The 26,892-nt window shown below is 38.6% G+C and overlaps 1 protein-coding gene across 2 annotated transcripts in view; it reads left to right on the top strand.

Moving 5' to 3' along the window:
* UROC1 (urocanate hydratase 1) overlaps nucleotides 1-26,892 on the top strand; it is a 58,632-nt gene that overhangs the window by 7,191 nt on the left and 24,549 nt on the right. For both annotated transcript variants that reach the window (XM_032208982.1, XM_032208983.1), the window contains 13 exons: nucleotides 1,609-1,739; nucleotides 6,094-6,187; nucleotides 7,739-7,798; nucleotides 11,306-11,434; nucleotides 12,908-12,969; nucleotides 14,379-14,445; nucleotides 16,813-16,956; nucleotides 19,210-19,298; nucleotides 20,670-20,732; nucleotides 21,343-21,522; nucleotides 22,413-22,510; nucleotides 22,824-22,896; nucleotides 24,070-24,191. In XM_032208982.1, coding sequence (XP_032064873.1) covers nucleotides 1,609-1,739; nucleotides 6,094-6,187; nucleotides 7,739-7,798; nucleotides 11,306-11,434; nucleotides 12,908-12,969; nucleotides 14,379-14,445; nucleotides 16,813-16,956; nucleotides 19,210-19,298; nucleotides 20,670-20,732; nucleotides 21,343-21,522; nucleotides 22,413-22,510; nucleotides 22,824-22,896; nucleotides 24,070-24,191 — 1,312 coding nt within the window. The remainder of the gene's footprint in view (nucleotides 1-1,608; nucleotides 1,740-6,093; nucleotides 6,188-7,738; nucleotides 7,799-11,305; nucleotides 11,435-12,907; nucleotides 12,970-14,378; nucleotides 14,446-16,812; nucleotides 16,957-19,209; nucleotides 19,299-20,669; nucleotides 20,733-21,342; nucleotides 21,523-22,412; nucleotides 22,511-22,823; nucleotides 22,897-24,069; nucleotides 24,192-26,892) is intronic.

The raw sequence follows: 26,892 nt of genomic DNA, 5'->3' as shown, positions 1-26,892 counted from the left end.
TTTCCTTTCCGTTTTCCTTTTCCTTATCAGAGAGAGTGGAATTTATGTAGCCTACACTGTACTTCCTCATGCATGCTTTTGCACAGATGTTCACATGTTCACAAGCAGCAACCGTGTAGAGAAATGCACTGTGCAAACAAATCAAGTTTCTGTGTACGTATTGACACTCCTGCATTTGGTTCCCTGAAGATAAGCAATTTATTCTAATGTCCCAGGCAGTTACATCATTGGGAAAAAAAAAACTACTGTAAACCTTCTTAAAGTGGTAGTGCTTTTCCTCCCCCCCCCTTTGTTAGACTTTAATTCTTAGGTGCTGCTTCTTCTGTTAATGGTATAGCCCTTTTTGTTTGTGTTCTCTATTGATTTAATTTCTGCCCATGAATTTCAAACTCTGTTTGAACACTGCAGCAGAAAAAAAGAATATTTTTTTTAAAAAAAAAAACATTTTAAAAATAAACAAAAAAAATAATGGAATACATTATGAAAGTATGCATTTCAGATGTCAGCATTTTTCTTTGTTTTAACTCAATTTTTTGGTACACATTTTGGAGTACATCAAAGTCAGCAGAGATTTGATTTCCTCCGAGAGGAATGGTGCTCACAGAGCATGACACAAACTATTCCTGAATGCATGCCACTTTTCTTTGTAAGAGGGGGATTCTCCCTGGATGTGTGGCCAGTGTGTGAAGATTTTAGGAAAATTGCAAATATGTATTTTTTTTATACTTAAAATGGGTTCATATACCATGCTAAACTATGGTTTGTCTCACCACTTTCATTAAATCATAATTTGCTGGGATTGTGTAACATGGAAAACTAAAAACACATACCTACCGCAGCAGTCGACCCATGTAGACTAGCAGGAGAAACTATAAATTTGAATTTTCTCTCCCTGGCTTCATTTCATCATCTCCCACTCAGCCATTGTCCACAGCCATTTCCTCACTAGTGATTTACAGCAACCTGACAGCATCACCAAACACTTACTAAAGTGGCATTAAGTCTGTCCTTATCTGTTATGCTGGCATGTCAGTGGTTAAATGAGTGTAGAAGATGCTGTAAAGCACTAGTGGGGAAATAACCCAAGAAGCAGTAGGGGAACACCTGGATATTTCATAACCCTAGCACATTGCATATTGAGTACAGGAGTTCACAGTTTCTTTGCACGGGGAAAGACGATATTAATTTGCTAGGAAATTTTACATGCACTGTGTATCTTCTGTCATCTCAGAATGGCGACGAAATAGCACATTTGGCATGGCCCATCTCTGCTGCCAAAGAGCCAGCAGAGCTTTCTGCTTTGCTTTGTGCTTAATGTAAAGGCTTACATTAATGTTCTTTTATTTCTTCTCTGGAAAATGGGCACTGGGCATTATCGTATTCATTCCAAGGGCTGAATGAAAAGATTCCATTGAAACTGTGCTACTACCTTAGTGGATAGACCCTCATTTTTATTCACGATCAATCTCCTTGAATCCTTTCATAAGAACTGGGCATGTTTCCCATTCAGCCTAATAAAATGCCTGTGCTTAATTAATTGTGATAGCCACCCACTTAGTCATTTTTAAACTTTAGTTATGTTTGCTTTTTTCTCCCTTGTTTTGGCAGTTGGCTTTAAAAAACTCTCTGCGGTATTTCCCGCCTAACTTGCATGGAATCCTGGCACCAGAATTTGCTAAAGAATTGAGGCGCTATGGGCATATCTACATGTACAGGTTCTGCCCCCAGATTGAAATGAGGTAAGGATTAAAAATTTGCCAAAAGATTGGGAATTCCAGATTGGCATCGAAATTCCTTACTCAGTAGCTTGGGCATCGTGGGCATCTGCGTATGTGGGAAATGTCCACAATGCAAAGTGACGAAATCATGTTTCAAATGATATCATTGAAGCTTGCAGTGGATGCTAACCAATCTCACATAAAGCAGAGCCATCATTTTTTTTAACTGCCATTTTTTTAATTCATACAGCACCCTAAGTCCATGATGGTAAACCTATGGCACATGTGCTACAGGTGACACGCAGAGTCATTTGTTAGGGAATACGAGGCATTGCCCTGTCAGCTCCAGCACGCATGTGTGCACTGGCCAGCTGACTTCGGCTTTCTTTTGATGCTGTTTTTCACTCTCCTGAGGCTTCCTTGAAGCCTCTGGAGCATGAAAAACTGACCCTACGGGCAAACCAGAAATCAGGAATGGACTTCCGGTTTGCTCGTAGGGCCATTTTTTGCCTTCTGGAGCCTTAAGGAGACTTTCCTGAAGGCTCCGGAGGGCAAAAACCGGCCTTACAGACAAACTGGAGTTGCCATTCCTGAACTTCCGGGTTCCCGTAGGTTCCTTTTTCTCTCTCCGGAGGCTTCAGGGAAAGCATCTGGAGCCTGGAGAGGGTGAAAAAACAGCGCCAAAAGTAGGGGGGTCGCGCACATAGCATTATGGGTGTGGCATGTCCGCACATGATCCCCCTGCGCTCCCCCTGCTTTTGGCACAGGAGCCAAAAAAAGTTAGCAATCACTGCCTTAAGCCATCAAATATTATTTAAAAAACTAAAATGGCTGTGTTCTGCTCTAAGTCAAAAACAATAAAACCTAGCACCAGTATATCTTTATAAAGTTAGCAAAAGTTTATAAGTGTGGCTGCTTCAAAGCCCACCTGTAAACTGAGCTAGCAGAAGGTCACTTTATGATTAACCAGTAAGATAGATAAAACAAGGCTGATAAATAAACAAGTTGATTTATTGGTCAATGTATGCAGCTGCTGAACATCTGGGCACTTTCAACTGGATTTAAGCATTATAAGGAAGTGTAATGTAATTACTTTGTTTCTGGCGCCATAAACTATGACAGGATAATACACCAAGCCTGTTAATTGTGGATTAGAAAACAAATCATGGTTAAAAAAACAACAATCCTGAAAGTGTGAATTCAACTTTTGACTTGGTTTTGAGCCAATATTAACAGCTTTCTAACAGGGTGGAGAACAGTAGACCTTTGTCTCTAGTGAATGTTTACTTCTAGCATCTTCATAACACTTGTTTTTGAAATCATTGGGGACTGTTACTCATCAGCATGTACAGTAAATTAATGCACTTCTTCTCTGTGGCCAACTTCTTATGGGAAGTACAGCATATAACAACTGTATTTTACAAGAAGTAAGATATGCAGAAAACAAAGTATCAAGACTTGGCTTGTTCCTGACCATCAAAATACCAAGCCAGAGATTCCCAAGTGCCTTATTAGATTCCAATGAAGCCTATACAAGAACAAATTCCAGAGATGTATTTCTCTGACAGCCCATAAGCTTTTCTAATGTCAAGCCTTTTTCAAAACACCATCCATAAAAAAGTAACTATAATGTAAATATAATAGCACCTACGTATGTCATGACATCATCTTGTAAATATTATAATTATGTTGTGATGTCTGGTGCAAATTTGTGTTCTATATCTATCTATATCTATATCTATATCTATATCTATATCTATATCTATATCTATATCTATATCTATATCTCTATATCTCTATATCTATATCTATATCTATATCTATATCTATATCTATCTGTATGTATGTATGTATGTATGTATGTATGTATGTATGTATGTATGTATGTATGTATATGTATATATGCATTGTTAGTGAACTATAAAACACTCCATGCCATTTTAACCTTAGTTTAAGCATGGTTAGGGCTATTCAAGGTTGACCAGCCTTCCGTCCTTCCAAGGTGGGTAAAATGAGGACCCAGATTGTTGGAGGCAATATGCTGACTCTGTAAATGGTTTAGAGAGTGTTGTAAAGCACTATGAAGCGGTGTATAAATCTAAGTGCTATTGCTATTATCTGGGCTGAAAAACGTAGACAGCCAACAGATAGTAGCAAAGAATTAGTTTTATGTGTCTCTTGTCTGCCATCTAGTAGTCATCATCCATAGTGCATTCCTAAACCTATTGAACAAACCCAGGGTACAGATCTAGAAATGGCCTCAGACTGTAGATTGGCATTGTGTGAGGTTTTGATTAAGCTGTTGAGTTACAAATCGTCTCTTAGCTGTGGAACCTTGGGCCAATCTCTCTTTCTCAGCCCACTCACTTCACAGGATTGCAAAGAGGAGAGGAGAGGAGAGAAGAGAAGAGGAAAAAGTGCTGCAGCCAAATGCTGTGGCATTGATCTCAAATATCTTTGATCATTAGATGCAAAATTCATTTGTCCTCATTAACTTCATTTAATTTAATTTAATTTTCATTTACTTCATTTAATATTTTTTTTGGCAGTTGTACTTTCAAATTATTTTGAACTTACTTTGATTTGACTGTGTGAATTGACACAGATCCTGCATTGACTCTAGGCTGAAAAAATTTGCTTTTGTAATTGTTCTGTAGTTTTGAAAATCTGATAAAAGGCAATTACATTCCTCAAATGTAGTGTTCCATTTTGAAGCATTTTTTGTTAACAATTGCTCAGGATCTGTTTGTTCCAACTGGATTTTATATTTGGATTCTCAAATGAACAGCTCAAATTCTGCCCATATTCCAAATATGCGTAGTAGTTTAAAAAATGAATGCCCAAAGGAACAAAGCTCATCTTTTATAAGCATGCAGCTGAGCTGATACAGGTTTTCTGAATTCAGATTCTAAATAAATAATATCAAGTAACAAAGTCAGAATAAATATATTTTCTTCATTTAGCACGGAATGCTTCCAAAATAGACATAGAACAAGAAAAACTGGGGAGAAAAACCTTTCTTCTTTTTCTTGTGCAATATCCATCATTGGACGTTGGCGATCATGTTGGCAATCCTATTTTAGTCAACAGCCACATGAAAAAGTGCTGCTGAGTTTTGTCCAAACTAGTCCCTTAGGTTTTGAAGCCATGATATTCTTCTTCTGCCTGGACCTCATTTTCCTTCAGTCTTTCCCTAGAGGATAAAGTGAAAAAAACCCCACTGTGATATTCATTTCTTTTGCATGTGGATGTATTTGCTAACCAAACTGTTTGTGAATGGCACTATGTCTATTTCTATTCTAATGTTGATAATTATTTCTTATCTCTGTATGTGCATATCAGGGGTGGGTTCCTGCCAGTTCTAACCTCTTCTATAGAAGAGGTTCCACAAATCTACCGTGCCGTTTAGAACCGGTTCCAGCTCCCTCCCCCCGCCCGTTCACACATCATCAAGATGAAGAGCAAGAGGAGGAATTCTGGGAGTTGAAGTCCACAGGTCTTAAACCTGTCAAGTTTGAACTCCCCTGGGGTTTTTTTTCTAAAGGGTTAGGGGTGCAAGGGTATTGTAACTTGACAGCTTTAAGACTTTCACACTTCAATGCCAGAGTTCCTAGGCCAACATGACTGGAGGAGGAATTCTGGGAGTTGAAGTCCACAAGTCTTAAAGCTGTCAAGTTTGAACACCCCTGGAGTTTTTTTTCTAAAGGGTTAGGGGTCCAAGAGTCTTGTAACTTGACAGCTTTAAGACTCGCGTGCTTCAAATGCCAGAGTTTCTGAGCCAACATTTTGGTTGCTAAGCAACAGCATTGTTAAGTGAGTTTCACCACATTTTACAAGTTGGCCATGCCCACCCGGTCACATGGCTGGCAAGCCACTCCCACCCGGTCACATGGCCGGCAAGTCACTCTCACAAAGCAGGCCACACCTACAGAAGAGGTTCTAAAAATTTTTGAAACCCATGCGTATGTATGTATGTATGTATGTATGTATGTATGTATGTATGTATATATGTATGTATGTCATACTCAGGGCTGTGCTCTGTTCAGAATTAATTTGGAAAACATGGTTGGATTCACTCAGGAATATGAATAGAACACTTGCCTACAAATCTTTAAATAAGAGCTATCTGACATATTGAAAGGGCACTATGTAGAAAGAAGCCCTTAATACATCAACATCAATCTCTTTTGGGGGGGGGGTAATTTAGATTGAATTCAGATAGTCCTATTCATAATAGAGCGCCCTGCATCCTAATTGACTTTATCTTTCCATTAATTGCTTTCTATATTGGCTTTTTCCTTTAATTTATCCATCAGATGTAAAAACAGTTAGAGAATAATTAATTCATCTCTGCCTTTATCTGCTTTAATTTCAGATCTTATCCCATTCAGGAATATCCTTGCAAAACCAAGCAAGCTGCTGCAATAATGCACATGATTATGAATAACCTTGATCCTGCAGTAGCACAGGTAATGAATATTTGATGAAAACATGGTCTAGGAAAGAAATCCCCCTGCATGTTCATGAGAATGTACTGCCTTTTATGAGGTAAAGTTCAGTTTCCCTTTTAACTTAGAAACAGGGTTTAGGAACATATATTACATTTAGTGATGGTTGTTTTAACAATAATTTATTGAATAAACCTACAATTAGCTAGGTTGGAAAAACTCGGTAAAGTTATAGCATGGAGGTGGGATACAGCCAGTTCAGATCGGTTTGGGTGAACTGGTAGACCCAATTATCAGCTGGGTAGCGAAACAGTTCGCTCAGATGAACAGGGTTGGCCCGCCCACCGTCCCCTGCACTTTACTTAACTATATCCTCTCAGTTGATTCGCGTAACAGAGCAGATTGCCATGCCTCAGCTGTGTTACTCCCCAGAAGTAACATGGAAGGTAAGTTTTGTTAAAACATGCGCACATGATCACCGGACCAGTTGTTAAACCGGCAGGATCCCACCACTGGTTATAGACCATTGTTTACAAACCACAATATCCAGCTCTCATTGTTCATACATATGTAATTACCATCCTATTTTCTTTCAAAGTGGAGAAAGAAATTGTATACCAGGGGGTTATTCTGTTTCTTAATATTCTAAGTTTTGTATTATTATAATTGTTTTTATCCCAAAGATGCTTTTCAAAGGGCAACTGGATTTTCTTTAACTTTTTGTGCCTACATATTATAAAATACCTTTTATCTTGTTTGCATCATTTATATGCATTTTCCACATTATTAACCTCTTTCATGCATTCATTCCACTAGATATTCCTTTTCATGCATATTTCTTTAGCTCCTAGTAACATAATTGTTTTTACTCTGTTTTAATTAACACCCACATCGACTTTCCTTAAGTTCACTTTCAATTCATTTTGTTTGGAAATTAAATTCTTACTTTATCTCATACAAAACTATACTTTCTTTTCCTGCAGTTGTTTTTCATTTCTTTATTTTTCTTCCAGGTTCTTTTCCACCAGTCTTGTTCATGGCATTACCAAATCATCTGTCCCATATTCATAACTTCTGATCCTCCTTGCCTCTCTGTCTTTGATTCTTTGATTCAGTCTTTCATTATACAATCAATTAAATACTGTTTTTGATTTTTATTCAATCTTCTGCATATATGAATATGAATAGATGTATAGATTAATCATATATTCAAAACAAGTCTTTTTCTAAGCAGATATTCCCTAGTCACCCTTCTTAATTAATTACTGGGTCTCTAAATGGTCCCATCTCATTTCCCTCTTTTCATTCATGTTGCCCAATAGAATTATTTTTCCTTGGATTTCATTCATTCATTCATAGCAATTAAAAAGGAAGAAAAATCATTCATAAAAAGAAATTGTATATCGTGTGGGCAATCATTTTTATTTCATTTTTATGGTAAGATATTAAGGATACTAAACAGCTGTCCTCAAGATGAAGATCTTGTTCTGGAGGCAGACATAAGAGAACTTAATATCATTGTATAGGAATTGTTTTGAAATCTTGCATGGATTTAAAATGTACCTTTTGCAGTTTCCCCAGGAACTTGTAACATATGGAGGAAATGGACAGGTGTTCAGCAACTGGGCGCAGGTATGATACTGTACTGTAGATATATTTTCAGTGATAAATAATTAAAAATGATTCTCATTCTGTTTAAGCAAAGTTTGAAGAGCAGCTGACCATAAAATAAGATCTTTTCTAACTTTTACTTATTTTATGCAGGAGGAGAAAAAGTGAGAATGAATCTGCTTGTTCCCATTGATACCATCTTATCATTCTTTTTGTTCCAATAGAAGAGAATATTTGTTGCTCAGAGTTGAACTGTGGAATTCTTGGTGCTCTCTTAGTGCTTGATTGTTTGCTTGTAGATATTTCATTACCCAATGAGATAATATCTCCAGTGGTAATAAGTGTGAGGTTTGCTCATTCACAAGTCAGACACAAACTCAGTCACCATTTAATATAAATATAAATATAGATGGTGGGGGGGATGTTGTTGTTGGTACCTTCCAATCAGCACAGCCTAGAAAGGTCCCTGCAGTTTCCTTGGCAAGATTTCAAAAGTTATTTGCCATTGCCTTCTTTCAAGGGCTGAGAGAGAACGACTGGCCCAAGGTCACTAGCTGGGTTTTCACTTAAAACAAAAAAGAACTCATATTTTCCGGGGTTTTCCGGGCCTGATGTCTTAACTACCACACCAATCTTGTTTGTTTGTTTATTAAATTTATATGCTGCCCAGAGTCACTTTGAATAGTGAGATGGGCAGCATATAAATTTAATAAATCAATAAAATCTGGCTCTTTGTTTTCTATTATATAATCCAACCATCAGCCTTCCCTGATTATATTATTTTGTTTTAAGAAGACAAAAGAAAAGGCTGGGATAAGTAGATAAGCCCGCATACTAACAGTCATTCCCCCCGCCCCCTCAGTGATTCTTTCAAGGCCTTGTTTACGGGGCCTTAGATTGTTATTGTCCTTCCAAAACAAAGATCTAAAGAAAAGGGAGTTTTATCTCCATGGAGGTCCTTGTTATGTGGATTCTTCATTTTTCAAGATTTTGCACTGGTGTATAGTTGCAAAGTACAACTATACTTTGAATGCTTCCAGGTCCTTTCAAAACAAGTAGCTTAGGAGGAAGGGGTTATAGTCCCCCTTATGAGACAAGAACCAAACAGATGAATGGAAGGAACAATTTGTAGTACTTTTCATGGGAGTAGTTTGGCTTGTGTGATGTCCTTGAGAGCCAGCACAAACCTAAGCTCCAATAGAAGAGAGTATTTATATCTCTGGACTGAACTCTAGACTAGAGTCCTTGGTGCTCTCTAAGCTTGGTTGTTGTTTTTCTAGACATTTCACTACCTAACTAGGCAATTGATAATGTTACCTAGTGGGATAATGAAACGTCTGCAAGAAAGCAACCAAACTCAGAAATCACCAAGAACTCCACAGTTTTGTGCTCCCATAAAGCAAAGTTCAAAGGAGATTGCTCCCAGAACTACCCCAGCTTGAACAGACATGTGCAGGAGGACCTATGGGACTACATATACCAAGCCAGTTAGTTCACCATTTATTTCATGCATTGCTTTCACATTTTCTCAATAAGGAGATAAGATGGACGTGCAGGAAGGCCCTGTGCAGACTTGCCAGTTCTGCTGATTGTTGTTTTTTGTTTTAGAATTAGGATTCCCGGATTCCCAGGCAGAGTGGAGCCTTCTGAGTTTTTGTTCTCAAAATAGCAACTATGCTTCCTAAAAATATATGATGAGCATGACTTTGTATCTAGTGTGCCTTGGTGTACTTTAGAGCATACATCTTGAGTTGCACTGTGGAACCGAGACAATACAATCTATGGACGCCTTCTGTCTGTACTTTTGCTCCTGTTCTGATAGGAGTGTGATACCTCAAAAGAGTTTCACAGCAGAACAAACAATACTTCTTTGTCATTCTGGTTACTTAAGAATAGCTATTGGGTGAATGATTTTATTTCGTTGCAATAAAGCCAGCTTGTTCTGCCTGCTTGATATGGTGAAAAAGAGACTGTTTTTAAAGATGTGCGATTGTAGCAAAACTGCACCTCAAAGTGTTGTTCCTTGCTTGTTATCAATGCTGCCTTTTTTCTCCCCTTTTTAATGAGTTACAAAAACTCATTTGTAGTTTGCCATCTTTGCTCTGGAATATCCTTTTTTTTTTTTCAGATGCTTGACCCACATTTTCTCATTATTTATTTATTTTATTGGCATCTTGGTCTTTCTCCAGTAGCTGAGATGAACCTTTCCTCCCTCTTTTAATCCTAACCTACTGAAGTAAGTTAGATCACAGTGATAGCAATTGGCCCAAACAGTCCAGTACATTTTTTCTACTGAATGCCTAAATATCTCAACAGAGAAATCCAGTACATTTGGAAAACATTTGGCTGGATGACACTTTTAAGGAATACTACATAAGAATATAAGTAATGCCCTGCTGGATTAGATCCCTGGCCAGTAGTCTATTTCCACAGTGGCCACCCAAATACACAAGGAAGTCTACATGACAACCAACCAATGATCTCCAGAGGCAGTCAGATTTCCATCAAGGCTTTGACAGCTAAGACTTATGCTATCAAAAAATACCTGTGATGATTTGGAAAATGGCTAATACCAGAGTGAGAGATGGGACCAGAATTAGGATCAAAATTGGCATTAGTCCTAATGACAGCTCCCTTCCAAAAAGTAATTGAGGAGAGGGCAAGGAGACTTTGAGAAGAGGGCAAAGAGATTTTGTTCTTTTGCAGGAAAAGTATACAAAGAACCAATCAATCAAACCTACCAACCAACCATGTTTCTTTAAAGCTCCTGGCAGAAATCCAAGCCTCTGCTAATGTAAACCTTTGTACTAGGAAATCCTCATTCCAAAGCCCATTGATAAAAGAAAAAAAATGCAGTGAGAGGGGAGCTAAATTATTGTTCATAGCACCGGGAAATAGAATCCTTATCCTCTCCTTGCCCCTTCTGCCCTGTCTTCTCCTCCTGGCATCCCAAGTCACTATTTTTTACCTGGATTGTCTTTTGTCTAGGGTTCATTGAAGTCAATGGGCCAGTAAAAATAGGATTGGACAGGAAATCCAAAAATCTGAAATTGTGTTGGGATTATATATTGCCTAAATAGTTTTAATGTGTTGAATGAAAAGTTCTGATTGATTTTATACTTTCAAATAATGAGTTGTACTACAAACAGAGCTACCTGCACATTTCTATAATTCCAATTCTAATTTCTACTGTGCCATCATAGAAAAGGCTGTTAACCAGTCCGTATTTTCACCCCACCCATCAGTTTAGCTCTCTTTCCCTGGTAGTAGGAAAAAGTTTACTTTTTAATTCCCATTATCAATAAAAACAATAGGAGAGGAACCATTTCTGTGTGAAAATATTAGATTAGGAGCTCATTGTCTATTCCCACCTGATAATGCATTTTTAATCAGCCTCACCACTTTTCTCATCAGAAATTCTCATCAAGTGGTCTCCCGCCATTCTGTCTGGTCTAGTTATTAAAAATCTGTAGAACAACGACCCTTTTAAGTCAAAAAACTAATCTACTACTTCTTTCCTTTCTCTAGTTCTGGCTGGTGATGCACTATTTATCTGAGATGACTGAAGAACAGACATTAGTTATGTACAGTGGACATCCCTTAGGAGTCTTCCCAAGCCATTGCAATGCACCTCGATTAGTTATCACTAATGGCATGGTAAATAAAAGCAACAATATCTCCTCTTCCCTATTTCTTTATCATTGTGACACCTCTAGTTTTGACCTTTCAGTAGGTCCACTGTAATTATTTATACTAAGCATGAAGCCACATCTCTTATGGAGAGATTGGGCCTTTTATTAGTAGCTTGTATAAAAGTTAAAGATGCTCATCTCCATTTCCTAGTTGAGTGAGTCAATATTGTTTGAAGAAGCTTCCGTAGACATGTTGCCAGCATGACTATATTCCGAAGTGCATGGAATGTTGTTACCTTCCCAACAAACTGGTACCTATTTATCTACTTGCATTCGCATTCAAGGGCAAGCTGGGGCAAGTACAGGAGCTCACCCTGTCATGTGGTACTTGGATCTCGAACTGCAACCTTCCAGTCAATAAGCATAATTACTGCTAGGCCACCACTAAGCCACAACTATGTCTCCTTATTTTCAAGGTGAAGCCACCATCCAAGATGGAGATTGAAGGTTCATGATTTTCAAGGATAGGATATCCAAAGCAAGTAGATTCAGTTACCAAAAGAAACCTGCATTCCTATGCTGATGTACACAGGATTTATCAAATGAGAATCATTTTCTAATGGAAAGTTCCTATTCAGCTGTCAGTCAGCTATAGTGACCTTAAAAATATAATGTGACAAGGCTACAACATCTGTAGTTTTAAGGCTCTATGTGCTCTTCCCAGAATCTTCTCACAAAATGCTACCAAACTATATAAGTGGCAAGATTATTATACATAGGCTTTGTTTCTACTAACTATATTTAATTGACAGAATCCAATCTACTACATACAATAACGTAACTTTACTTTTGTTCTGGTCTCTCTTTTCTTTGTCCTGATTTTCCCCCCATTTTAGAGGCTGGCCAACAGCATGCCAGTCAGTATAACTATTGGCTGAAAAAAGATTCTCCCCTCACTACAAAGTATAAAACCATTTAATTTCCTTTTCTTTCCTTTACTTTAATTTTCCAGCTTACATTGGGCATTCTATAGGTCTCTCTTCTTGTTCCATGGAGAGCCAGATCATCCAACCATCTCAATTTGCAATTAGTAAGGATTATTTGTTTCCATTGAACAATCCTCCTGGTCATTGTGAAAATTTATTAAGATTGAGCATGCTTTGAAGTTGTGGGTGGTCCAACACTGGAGGTTTTTTTAAAAAGGAGATTGGACAATCATTTGTCTGAAATGTTCAAGGTTTCCTGCTTGAATGGGGGTTGAGCTCGAAGACCTCCAAGGTCCCTTCCAACTGTGTTATTCTGTAAATCTGAAAAACAAATTTCTGCTTTAAGAACTTTATTAAATGAAATTAATTCAATATGTCCCATAAGAATGACCATATGAGCCACCACGCACTATAAGAATGGGATATAATGGAATATGTTTAAACAAAATCTGGTTTAGAGACTATTTCTTTAATTCTTCATTCCTACTAATTTTGCTTTTTTCTTTACCTAGGTAATCCCTAATTATTCCTCTAGAGAGGAATATGAATCTATGTTTGCAAAAGGAGTTACAATGTAAGTACGGTATCCATTCCCAAGTTTCTTTTTCTAATCTCTTCTATAAAATCATAGAGTTGGAAAAACACAATACTGATATGCAAATTAGAGCACTTTCAGTAGAAATCTGTCTAGGCTCCATTTGAATAGCTCTAGTGAAGGTGAGCTGATAGTCTCTCTGACTGATTGGATATATCTTATCATTAAACTTTATCTTTTTATATCCAGTTGGCATCTGCTTTCCTATACTTAAATTCATTGCTCTGTTTCTTGCACTATGGAAGGGTACCCTATGAAATTTGACTTTCATGTCTGATGACGTATTTTTTTTAGGTGTTTGAAGAGTTCTGTGAAATTTTCCCCATCTTCCTTTTTCTCCTCCAAACATTTCCATTTCTTTAAACCTTTCCTCATAGGACTTAGCTTTCTAGTCCATTGATAATTCTCACTGCTCTATACCAGTTTCTGTGAATCCATCTTAAAATTGATTACAGTCTGCAGAATTGCTGTGACTCATGCAGATTTCAGTTCAAGTAATAATTAATATGATTTTACGCTTCTAATAACGCAGCCTCAAATTTCATTTCCTTTTCAACAGACATCATACTCAGTTTGTGATCAACCTTTTAACATCTTCAAGCCAAGTATTCTCCATCCTGTAACTTTGATTCTCACTCAGATTTCATTATATTCAACTTTTTTCTCTAACTTGTAAAGATAGGTTTGAATTTTCTTTTGCCCTTTTAATTATTCCACCCAATTTAGCATTATTTACATTTTCTCTATCTTTCTAACTCAAGCCATTAATATAAATATTGAAGATTAGTGGGCACAAGGCTTAATTTGTCATACAGTATATCATTTGATATCACACTCCAGTTTCATGAAAAAGTATAGATGATCAACTGGACAATCTATATCAGGGCTGTCAAACTCGCGGCCCATGGGCTGGATGCATCATGCACTGGCCACACCCACGCCAGTTTAGCAAAGGGAAAAAAGTCCCAATACATCATGTGATGCCACCGTGACAACATGAGTTTGACACCCCTGCTCTATATCATTAGGTTGATGAACCACAATAGCAATAGCACTTAGACTTATATACCGCTTCATAGTGCTTTTACAGCCCTCTCTAAATGGTTTACAGAATCAGCATATTGGCCCCAACAATATGGGTCCTCATTTTACCCACCTCGGAAGGATGGAAGGCTGAATCAACCTTGAACTTGGTGAGATTCGAACTGCCAAATTGCAAGCAGCCTGCAGTCAGCAGAAATGGCCTGCAATACTGCATTCTACCCATTGTGCCACCGCGGCTCTTATATATACATATATAGCTGCATATTTGTTTTTACCATTGCTGTTGTTTGCTCTCATAATATCATTCATACGTGTTTGAGAAAATAGCATCTTTTTTTTTACAGGTATGGACAGATGACAGCTGGAAGCTATTGCTACATTGGACCACAAGGGATAGTCCATGGAACTGTGGTAAGAACTGGGCCAATGTAGAAGAATACTTTTTGAAACAATTCACTGTTGCCGTTGTTTTTTGTCACAATATATTTACACTAGACAGCCAGTTTGATGTAATGATTAATGTGCCGGGTTAGGTACCAGGAGACTGTGAGTTCTAGTCCCACCTTGAGCACAAAACCAGCTGGGTAACCTTAGGCCAGTCATACTCTCTCAGCCCTAATAAAGAAGTAATGATGAACCATTTCTGAAGTTTCACCAAAAAAAAAAAACCTGCACATTTTTGTCTAAACAGTCACCAGGCATCAACATTGACTCAAAGACACACTATATAGATGTATGTTTATGCATATTTCTTTCTTTATTTATTTAGACTGCTTTACTGCTTTATTGAACACAGGACTTAAGCCTCCATTTTATAATGCTTGAGAGATTTTATTGTAATAAACATAAAGCAGTAATTCCCCAAACACTGTGCCATAAAAGAAAAACTATTGTACCCCTAAATAAATTTGATCAAGGAACACAAGCTGGTGTTTTTTAGATATTTTGAGGGTAACACTCTTATGGTTCCTATTGACATAGCATGCTGGCTCAGGCCGATTAGAGCTATTCATTAAAATATCTTGAATTAAATTGAATCCCTTGAATTAAATCATAAAGATTAATGTAAACCCATTGGCGTCCGCATACAGATGGAGAGACAAATGACAAAACATATATAGTACTGTGATATGCATATATACAAGTGCTGGAGTTTGCTTTATAATGTTACAATGCACTTTTTTTCATTCTGATGAGAACCTTCGGATTCAGTGGATAATTTCAGATTCAATAAATGCCTCTTCATCTATTCAGAGGATATCCTGAAATGAATAATGTATTTAATAATGTCTCCTTTCCTGTTCCATTAAAGAGATTTTCAATTCTCTGTCATGTCTCTAGTACAGATATTATATATTTTTGTATCTTTTTCACACTAGTGATTTTACTGAGTTTCCATAGCATCACCCAGCTACTATTATAGTGATTAAAATGTTGATCTTATTGCTGTTATTATTCTGGTATGTAGAATAAGATATCAGTCGCTAGCAGTGGAAAAAAACCCAATGTCTAGATATAGCAAAATTACTCTTTAGGATGTGTATGTCAAATCAGGCTCCCAAATGAACTACAGATAAAAGTCAACTGTGACTCCACTACTAATTCAGAAGAGGAAAAAATTACCTTATCTAGAAACTGGGAAAATACTGTTATGAAACATTGCTTTCTCCAAGTTCAGTTTATTTATTCAAGTTTATCATATCTTTTCTGATTGAAAGAGTTTTAGATAGAGTTTTCTATTAATTGCTAAAGGGGATTATTTTAACTGGAAATGCCAATTTCAAAAACTGGTGTCAGGGTTCCAAGTAACACCCCCAACAACAACAACAACAAAAACATCCGAGGCTTGAGTTTCCTCAAAGTTCCATTTTATTAGAGATGTCATATTGGCACATCTGGGAAAACCCGAACCTGAAAGCTTCCAGTTTTCCCCACCCAAGTGAAACTTCAAGTCCCTGCCCAGCACCCACATGTCCATCACACGGCCCGATCAGGAACCGTCCCAACTGGAGATGCCTCCCAGTCACACCATCACAGCTGCAGGGTAAGATGTCCTTGACTCTCTGACAAAGGAATGTTATTTAGACATTAGATGTTTATTTATATCAGTATATCTCCCATACTCCATATAATCCCTCTCCCACTTTCCTACAGAAGAAAAATGTGGCAGGCCTGAAGGCCCAATGTAAAAGATGGCTTCCAGGCCTGACAACCGGAACTTCACCTGGCAAAGCATCCTAGGTTGTAGCCTATCTATGTTAAACACTGATATAGAGAGATGCCGGTATTTAGAAAATTAATTTCTGTAGGCACTGGAGTTTTGGTGCGCTTATGGAGATTTTTTTGCCAGTAAGAGCTTAGAAATCCATTTTCTTTATCTGAGCCATTTGTATCCTGATTATTCCCCAAGCAGTGCTTGAAAAATCATGAAGCGGTTTCCCCAATGAAAATTTTCCAGGTCTATTTGCGTCACACACAAAAAGATACCTGGCACTTCTGAGTTTGGCAGTGGAGGCCTTCACAGCAGTTTGGAATGCAAATAGAGAGAATGTGAAGTTCAGTGGCTACTTGAAGCATTGTTTGTGGTGTTTGTGCACGCTAAATGTAGATGCACTAATATGTTAAACACCTTTACATATGCATGCATGCTAGCCACATGTGATTCCACATGATTAATATTCTGTTTGAAATGGATTGCTATTTCTGGTTCCTTTCACACGTATAAACATGTATATGAGACTATAAATGTGCTACAGATCCTATATTTCTCAATTATAGCTAACAGTGCTCAATGCAGGCCGTCGATACTTGGGGGTGGAGAATCTGTCTGGCAAAGTCTTTGTTACATCGGGCCTTGGAGGGATGAGTGGTGCCCAAGCAAAAGCTGCAGTCATTGCTGGATGTGTGGGAGTTGTTGCTGAGGTAACCTCTGTATTTAGTTGTACCCTTCTGCTTTCATTCAAGTTGTCCTGCTCTTCACTTTATATCCATTCCATTATTTCTGTGTTTAAAAACTGGCATCATATGTCATCACGGTCCTTTCAGCAGACCCAAAAGGTTCCATACTCATTTGATTCAGGTGATCCTCAGAGTACAGGTAGTCCTCGACTTACAACCACAATGGAGCCCCAAATTTTTGTCGCGAAGTGAAACATTTGTTCGGTGAATTTTGTCCCCCTTTATCAACTTTTTGTGCCACAATTGTTAAGCGAATCACTGCAGTTAGTAACGTGGTTGTTGAGTGAATCTGGCTTCCCCATTGGCTTTGCTTGTAAGAAGATCGCAGAAGTGATCACACGACCCCGGGATGCTGCAACCGTCATGAATATGAGTCAGTTGCCAAGCATCCAACTTTTTGATCACTTGACTACAGGAATATAGGAATGGTTGTAAGTGTGGGGAAATGGTCATAAGTCACTTTTTTCAGTGCCGTTGTAACTTTCAACTGTCACTCAATGAACCGTTGTAAGTCGAGGACTACCTGTACAGGTAAACTTCCAAGTGGCCTCAATGACTCTCAGAGAGAGAGCTGATCTTAAGTGTGCTAACGATCAGATGACTGCTAAGAATATAAATCCAGGGATGAAATGCTATCACCTCTGACCGGTTTGCTAGAACCGGTAGCAAAAATGCTAAGGTTTGCTAGAACCGGTAGCAAAAAAATGCTTTAAAAAGTGGGGAAAAAAAGGTTCCATGACACTCAATTGCGCCGTACGATCGTTGGAACCTCCCCCCCCCTTTTAAAGCATTTTTTTTACTGCCAGTTCCTGCGAATAGGTAGGGAAAAAATGATTTAAAAAGTGAAAAACATTTGGCCATGCCGCTGGCCAGATGTTCCTTGGGTCTCTGCTGCGCATGCATGTGTGCACATCTGCGCATGTCTGTACATATGTCAGCACATGTGCAAACTCGTGTCCACGCATGCACACACGTTCGTGCATACCTTTCAGTTTGGGCATGCGTGCGCGTGCACAATTTGGACACTTCATGTCTAAAAGGTTCGTCATCACTGTTATATAGACTTTTCTAATAATTGTTGAAATCTTAATGTTTAAAATGGAGATATTTCACTGCTTGAGAATGGGTAAGTAAAATGAATGATTATAGGCAAAACCCAAACCTTTATGTTTCTCCAATTTATTTCTCAATTTTCTCATTGTTTTCTTAGAAACTAATATACACAGATAAGATTATCTGCAGTAATTTCAATAGGCTTAAGAGTCTGATCTATCATCACTGTAATATAGAGTTTTCTAATAATTGCTAAAATCTTAATGTTTAAGAATGGAGATATTTCACTTCTTCAGAATGGGTAAGTAAAATAAATGATTATAGGCAAAACCCAAACCTTTATGTTTCTCTAATTTATTTCTCAATTTTCTTCCAGCTGATATACACAGATAAGATTATCTGCAGTGATTTCAATAGGCTTAAAGAGACTGATTGTATGGCCATCTATTGCAGGGCAAACATATCTGGATTGCAAATCTCCAGACACCCACTAGATGACAACAAAGAGAATTTTCCATATCATCGTAGTTCTCCAAAAGTTGGAAGCCCAGATTTAGAAACTCTACATGCTGCATATTAAGTCCACAAAGTTTAGCATAGTCTTCTTCCAGATGTTTATCTATAGAATGTTATATTTCGTGAATTTAATTCCCCCATGGTCTTATACAAGCTGCATACAGTCCTGCCATTCCAATCTTGTTTCGTGAGAAAATTCTTCTGTCTATTTAAATCAGAGTAAGGAGGGAATTTGCTAGTGAGAAGATGCAAATGTTGTTGGGCAGAGCCTAATTTTTGCTGCAAAGAGGTTGACAAATAGGTCATATCTTGCCTCATTCAAGAATCCCCAAGGAGATGAAATGGTTTCATGTAGATCAAGCTTCAGGGTTACAAGTTTAGAGCTATTAAATACAGCAAGACAAGCTTTCAATTTACTTGTGTAATTTTTCACTATTGATTGGGAAAGAATCTTTCTTCTAAATCAGTTCTAACAGGAACCTTCACTCATAATTTGTGTTTCTCAGACCATGAACAGCTTGTTCAAAACTAAACTTGTCATACTGTGATGGTGATTAACTTTAATTTTTACTTGCTACTCACAATGCATATAATATACAGAAAGATTAGTTGTGCCTGATTTTTTTCTCCTATAATGCAATCTCTCAGGTTGACGAAGCTGCTCTCTTAAAACGTCATCATCAGGGATGGCTGATGAAAATCACCAGAAGTCTGGATGATTGCATTGCTCAACTTAGGTATGGCTCATAAAGTATGTTCTTTACTGTCTAACAGAATAACAGAGTTGGAAGGGATCTTGGAGGTCTTCCAATCCAACCCCTTGCTTGAGCAGGAAACCCCCATATCATTCTAGACAAATGGTTGCCCAATCTTTTCTTTATAATCTCCAATGTTGGTGCATTTACAACTTCTGAAAGCAACCCATTCCACTGATTAATTGTTCTCACTATCAAGAAATTTCTTCTTACTTCTAGATTGGATCTCTTTTTGGTAAATTTCCATCTGTTATTCCTTGTCTTGTCTCAGGTGCTTTGGAGAATCGATTCACCCCCACTTCTTTGTGACAGCCTCTCCAATATTGGAAGACTGCTATCATGTCACCCCAGTCCTTCTCTTTGTTAGAGTAGACATATCCAGTTCTTGCAACCATTCTTTAACCATGTTTTAGCTTCTAAGCCAGAGGTGGGTTGCTCCCAGTTTGGCCTGGATTGGGCAAACCGGTAGTAGTAGTGGCGTGAGGCTCCACCCACTTGCCTGGATGCTTCTGTGCATGCGCAGAAGCATCGCACGTGCACTCACTGGAGGACGTCCAAACCGGTAATAGAAAAATTGGCAACCCACCTCTGTTCTAACCCTCTAATCATTTTTGTGGTCTCACTAATTAATATGATATGCCAGCCCAAAACCTTGGGATGTCTTTTGAGTTTGGTGAAAAGGGCTATTAAAAAACAACCTACACTTCAAAGACTGACATATTTTGCAACATTTATCAATGACTGTTGGACAAACAAGCAGGTTCCAGGTTCCACAAACCTTTGATCAACTCCCATCCATAGAAGACTTTGTTGTTAATTATAAACTGGCCCAGAGGTCATCTTCCAAGTCCTAACCAGGTCCAAACCAACCTAGATTTTTAAGATCAGCCAAGGTCAATTAGGTGCTTTAACCAAATTATCTTTGTTAGGAATATAACCTATAGGTTAAGCTTCTTATAGGTTAAGAAAAAGAATAGAAATACATTCAATATATCCTTTCACATAAATGCCATTTACGTTCTACAAATTGCCATATTTGGTTAAACTCTATAACATTTTTATTCTGGGCAAATGTTTTGTGGAGAGAAGTTGGGAGTAGTCATTAAGGCACAAGGCTGGACATTAGGAAACCATTAGTCCCACTTTAGCCTCAAAGCCAGCTCAGTGACCTTGGGCTGGTCACTCTCACTTCACCCTTAGAAGCAGGCAATGCTAAACCATTGCCAACAAAACTGTAGGGCTAGTATAGGTAGTCAGTAAAGAGTCAAAACATACTTTAAGGCATTTCCCTGTCTCCATAAACTCTTATTTTACATCCTTAATGCTAAAATTCTGTTTAAAATATTTACACAGGGAAGCAAAGAAGAACAAGGTGACCCTTAGTTTGGGATATCATGGGAACGTGGTAGACCTGTGGTAAGTAGGCAGTTGATCAGTGATCTTCTTGACAGTGGTATGTTTTTAATATTTGTTATTTTAACTTCCTTGTTACAATAGCTATAAACTGAAATAGATCTTTGCTCTTTAATTGAGTATTTCACTTACCTCTGTCCCAAGTGTGTGTGGTATTTTTCCTACTATATGTTAGTGTTGTTTATACATGAGAACAACTCTGTTAGAAGCCCTGGTGCAATTTTGAATTTGTTTTCTTGATTTATAAAGTGAATGGTTCAATGCAACAAACATGATTTATTTTTTAGAAACAAAGTTAACATATGTTAAGTGACAGTATTTCACATTTGATTGTGATCCTCATTGCAGACTGATGGGTGTGTGCATATATTTGAGAAAATGATACTGAATTTTGCTTCCCTTGAGAAAGTATTTATAAGAGTTTTGAGTGAAAAATCATGTTTGAAATAAGTGGGATGTATACATGTTTTATGTGTTGACTGAATTATTTATTTATTAAAATGCATGTTTACCAAATGTGTATTGCTTAATAATTTTGCTTAAGTTTTCTTAAGTTGTTCTTCATTTCTGCTTATTTTTTCTCTGTTTCCTGTTTTCCTCTTTCTGTGTGTAGGGAGAGATTGGTGGATGAATTCAATACTACTGGGGAACTATTAGTAGATTTGGGATCTGACCAAACATCTTGTCACAATCCATTTAATGGTGGATATTACCCAGTACAGCTAAGCTTTAGGGATGCCAACCAACTCATGTCCAATGATCCCATAAAATTCCAGGCTCTTGTAAAAGAAAGGTATGGCAATCATTTTCATGTTTTATTTTAACCATCTTGCAAAGTCTTAAAATGTTCATTTTCATTGTCTTCTGGTTTTTTTTTAGAAGTTTGGGGTGCTAGGCTTTGGACAGAACAGATTCATTTTTGAATAAGAGTCAGATGATCAGTCTGTCAAAATCTAGTTATAAACTCTAGACTTCTTGCCCCCTTCTCATTAATGAAATCTTGGCTTGTGGGAAGTTTGCAGTGAAGACGTCAATGGAGAAATGGTCAGTCCCTCTGTATTCAGTGCTGGCCACTTGTGCACTTCCTCAGACACTCCCCCACTTGGTATCATCCATTTAGCTACCTGCTGGGAAGGGAAGAGGAAAGGGAAGGGAAAAGGATAGGTGGTAGGAAAGGAGGGAGGGAGGGAAGCTTTCCAACACTCCGTGCAAGCATCCCATTAAAAAACTTAATGGAAAAGCCAATAGGAAGTCAGAAATTGAACCCACTCCCCTGAATTTTTGCCCACTGATTGTCATTCTGTTTCTCTAGTTAAACAAGGAAATATCTGTGAAAACTAATGGGGCACTGATTGTCTAAAGGGGATTGGATAATTTAAAGAAAAATCTGGAGTCCTTAGTGTTCTCTGAACTTGGTTGAAGAATGTGGATGAGGACTGCTTTATGCTCCCCTGTCCCATCGCAACATTACTGTTGAAAAGTAGTTTCTTCTTTTTAGTAAAAGAAAAATGGCAAAAGATTATTTATTCCAACAGTGAAATCTGAACCCATATTTCTCATCGTCCACATTTACCTAGTAAACTATTTCCCCTCATACGGTGTTCAAACAGAAGGGTTTATTTTTAATGATATAAGATGGTGCCGAAAGTAATGTCTCGGATTTTATTTTTTTTGTTCTTTCAGTCTTAGAAGACAAATAGCTGCCATCAACAAGCTGTCTGATCAAGGGATGTTTTTTTGGGATTATGGCAATGCTTTCCTTCTAGAAGCCCAGAGAGCAGGTAAGGAGAGAATGCCTTCCCTTTTTCTGACATGAAAAATACATCGCATAATTTCTGCATGGGAGCAGGCGTTTTGTATTACTCTTGTACTGTATATTCTATATGATAATTGCATGATCAGAACAACCATTAATTCACTGAATGCAGAAGAACTTCTCTGCGGGATTATTATAAATTATTGTACAATCCTGTTCCCCAACTAGCCCTGTTCTTAGTCAGCACAGCAATATCCAATCCTGTTTCATTCAACTGCTGTTTTGCTGGGTGTTGCATTTCCTTCCCACTGAACATTTGCCTTTAAATTCTTTGGAAGGTGCTGATGTTGCAAAAAGAGGAGGCAGCAAGGGAGAATTCCGATACCCTTCCTATGTTCAGCACATTATGGGGTATGTACAAGAGGAAAATATGAAACATCAACCCTTTTCTATCTAGAAAGGAATGTGTCTGGGGACCGGGTTGGGAAAAGTAACTTTCACATTGGCTCAATTGCATTGTAGGAGCTAAAGGCTATAAACTGAATTCTGAGTGCTGCATATCATAAATATTTTGGGAAATTGTGAGAGAAATCTGGCTTAGAGAAAAGTAATGTGACAGTTATAGTAATAACGATCCAAATGTATATTTAATAAACACACATATTTTTCTTCACTCAGGCTTGGTGAAATAGGACCAATACATTTATCTGGGTACCAACTTCTGAATTGCTAGATACCTAACGCTAGCTCTTTTGCTTCCCTTGCCCCTATGATAGCCATACCTTTGCATCTGCAGGACTAACCTAGAGGATGCACTGGCAGGCTCTTTCAACTCATGATTGAGTGAATCTTTATTACAGCCAAAGACCAGAGATAAAAGGTATAAGGTAAAGGTAACAATTCCCCTGCACATGCGTGCTAGTCATTTCTGACTCTAGGGGTGGTGCTCATCTTTGCTTCTAAGCCAAGAGCCAGCACTGTTCAATGACATCTCTGTGGTCATGTGGCCGGCAGGACTAAATGCCAGAGGTGCAAAGAACTCTGTTACTTTCCCACCAAAAATGGTATCTATTTTTCTACTTGCATTTTTTACATGTTTTTGAACTGCTAAGTTGGCAGAAGCTGGGACAAGTAACTGGAGCTCACTCCGTTACATGGTGCTAGGGATTCGAATCACTGAACTGCCAACCTTCTGATCAACAAGCTCAGCATCTTAGCCACTGAACCATCGTGTCCCACCTGTGATGTAAATAAAGTTAAATACAAGTTGAATAATACAATCAATTGTAATAGTTGATATTAAAAGCACTTTGCAACTGGATTCCTGTTACTTTGGCACAACAATGACTAGTAAACTTAAGTGGCCAAATGGCCACATGATACGTTGCTTATGTCTGCAAGTAAAGCTTTATTTAAAGTTCTAAAATAGGGATTCAAAGAGCTTCGTGTTTGGATTAGTCAGTTCGAAATAGCTGAAATTCTTCTACCCTTGGTTAATGAAAGAAAAGCATTGCGGACCATAAGTATAAATAAAACAGGAATTTAAGCTATCTTTTTCAATGTTTAACTGTGTTTTCTTCCCAGAGATATTTTTTCTATGGGATTTGGCCCATTTCGGTGGGTTTGCACCTCTGGTGACCCAGAAGACTTGGCAACCACTGATTTTATATCCACAGCAGTGCTTGAGGAACTTATACACCAGGGAGGTAAGACGTGTTGTCTTCTAGGTACAGAGAGTGAATAATAGAGCACGAGAAAAATAACTTGCAGTTATATTATACTATGTAATTTTAGACTATAACTATCCAATTATTACACTTTGTGAGGAATTAAAAGCTTTTTTTCTCATATGTTTTGTGTGGAGAAACAGCACTTGCTCTAAATTATCTCCAACGTATGTACTGTAATGTGTGTATGTGTTTATTATTACCAATGGAACTTCCTTGCATGTGACCATAACCGTGGTCTTGAACTTCTTCAGGTTATTACCTGAATATATTTTATTTATCACTGCATATATTTTAGTATTTTGGACAAGTGATATATAAAATCTGATTAATTAATTCATTCATTCATTCATTCATTCATTCATTCATTCATTCATTCATTCATTCATTCAAATTTAGTGAATGATGCAAAAGGCCTGGTGATTGCATAGGCATATCCTTACAAATTTCTTGGCAAGTAACTTGCCATTGTCTTTTTTTGGAATGTTTCCTCAACCTGGATAGAATTTTAACTGGAAAAATAAATTGTAGCCTTGCCCCCATAGTATTCATATTATAACAGTATCTGGGCATTTTTTAGTACAGCATTTGCAAGCAGTTTCAGAATTTTTAGATATGTTCATCTAGGCCAAATAAGACATGAAGACCAGGTCTATTGAGGTCCACAGCAAGATATTTAGGAGTTGTAAGACACAACTTCGAATCTTCATGGAACATGAATGGATTAATCTTTCAGCCTATAGTGTTGTTGAGTACTTTTTATTGTATTACATCTTAGCTTCATTTTGTACAAGTATTCAGTGTCTTACAGGAAGGACTTCAGGAAGGACTGCTAAGATAAACTTAAAGATAGGAAAGTTGGTTCCCAGAGAGATTAAAAAAATGTACTATAAATAACTATTTGCAAACTTTCTTGTTATCAACAAGGAGACCTGCCTCTATCTAATCACGGAAATATATTGGTTCTAAACTGAAAATAGTTCACTTGCTTGTTATTACATCCTGATCATGAATCTTGTTAAAAAAATTATGTGAGAATCATGCTTGGATAAGAACTACTTTCAGTTTGAGGCAGTAGCCATAGAATTTGGCACCATGTCTGATAGTCTTCCCAGACAGGAATTCTTCCTGGCCTTCCTGAAGAATTTCAGATTGAATGTAGCACCTTTTCTACATAAAGTCTGAGAATCAGGCCTTCTGAGAGATACAGACAATTTTCTGCTAGTATGGCACTGTAGCAATTTGCAGATTATTTTCATTTTCATTTTTTTTTTTTCATTTATTAAAATTTATAGGCCGCCCTTTTCCCTGAGGGGACTCAGGGCGGCTTACAATCACAAGGGAGGGGAGTGCAGTATCAAAAAACAAAACAAAATGTGAACAAAGAAAAATAATAAAACACAACTTTCGTTCAGCAATCAAACACTCGGGCGGGTGAATTGGGAACCTATCCCCAGGCCTGCTGGGAGAGCCAGATCTTGAGGGCTGCGCGGAAGGTCTGGATGGTGGTGAGGGTACGGATCTCAACGGGGAGATCGTTCCACAGGGTCGGAGCTGCAACAGAAAAGGCTCTCCTCCGTGTGGTCGCCAGTCGGCATTGACTGGCAGATGGGATTCGGAGGAGGCCCAGTCTGTGCGATCTAATTGGTCGAAGGGAGGTAATCGGCAGAAGGCGGTCTCTCAAGTACCCAGATCCACTACCATGGAGTGCTTTAAAGGTGGTCATCAGTACCCTGAAGCGCACCCGGAGACCAACAGGTAGCCAGTGCAGCTCGCGGAGGACGGGTGTAGCGTGGGCGAACCGCGGTGCGCCCACTATCACTCGCGCGGCTGCATTCTGGACTAACTGTAGTCGCCGGATGCACTTCAAGGGCAACCCCATGTAGAGCCCATTGCAGTATTCCAGCCTAGAGATCACAAGGGCTCGAGTGACTGTTGTGAGAGCCTCCCGGTCTAGGTAGGGCCGCAACTGGCGGACCAGGCGAACCTGGGCAAATGCCCCCCTGGTCACAGCTGACAGCTGGTGGTCAAAAGTCAGCTGTGGGTCCAGGAGGACTCCTAAGTTGTGGACCCTATCTGAGGGGTATAAAATTTGACCCCCCAGCCTAAGTGTTGGTACATTAGCCAAATTATTGGGAGGGAAGCACAACAGCCACTCGGTCTTGTCCGGGTTGAGTACCAGTTTGTTAGCGCTCATCCAGTTCTTAACGGCCTCTAGACCCTGGTTCATCACGTCCACCGCTTCATTGAGTTGGCACGGGGCGGACAGATACAGTTGCGTATCATCCGCATATTGGTGGTATTTTATCCCGTGCCTCCGAATGATCTCGCCCAGCGGTTTCATGTATATGTTAAATAGTAGGGGGGATAAGACCGAACCCTGCGGCACCCCACATGTTAGGGGCCTCAGGGACGATCTCTGCCCCCCGACCAACACCGACTGCGACCTGTCCGAGAGGTAGGAGGAGAACCACTGTAAAACAGTGCCTCCCACTCCCACCTCCCGCAGTCGTCGCAGAAGGATACCATGGTCGATGGTATCGAAAGCCGCTGAGAGGTCAAGGAGAACCAGGATGGACGCATAGCCTCCATCTCTGGCCCTCCAGAGATCATCGGTCAATGCGACCAAAGCGGTTTCTGTGCTGTAACCAGGTCTGAAGCCAGACTGGAAGGGGTCAAG

Source organism: Thamnophis elegans, chromosome 2, assembly GCF_009769535.1.
Source record: "Thamnophis elegans isolate rThaEle1 chromosome 2, rThaEle1.pri, whole genome shotgun sequence".
Classification (NCBI taxonomy): domain Eukaryota; kingdom Metazoa; phylum Chordata; class Lepidosauria; order Squamata; family Colubridae; genus Thamnophis; species Thamnophis elegans.
The sequence above is the reverse complement of the archived record's forward strand: the minus strand, read 5'-3'. Positions and strand labels throughout refer to the sequence as shown.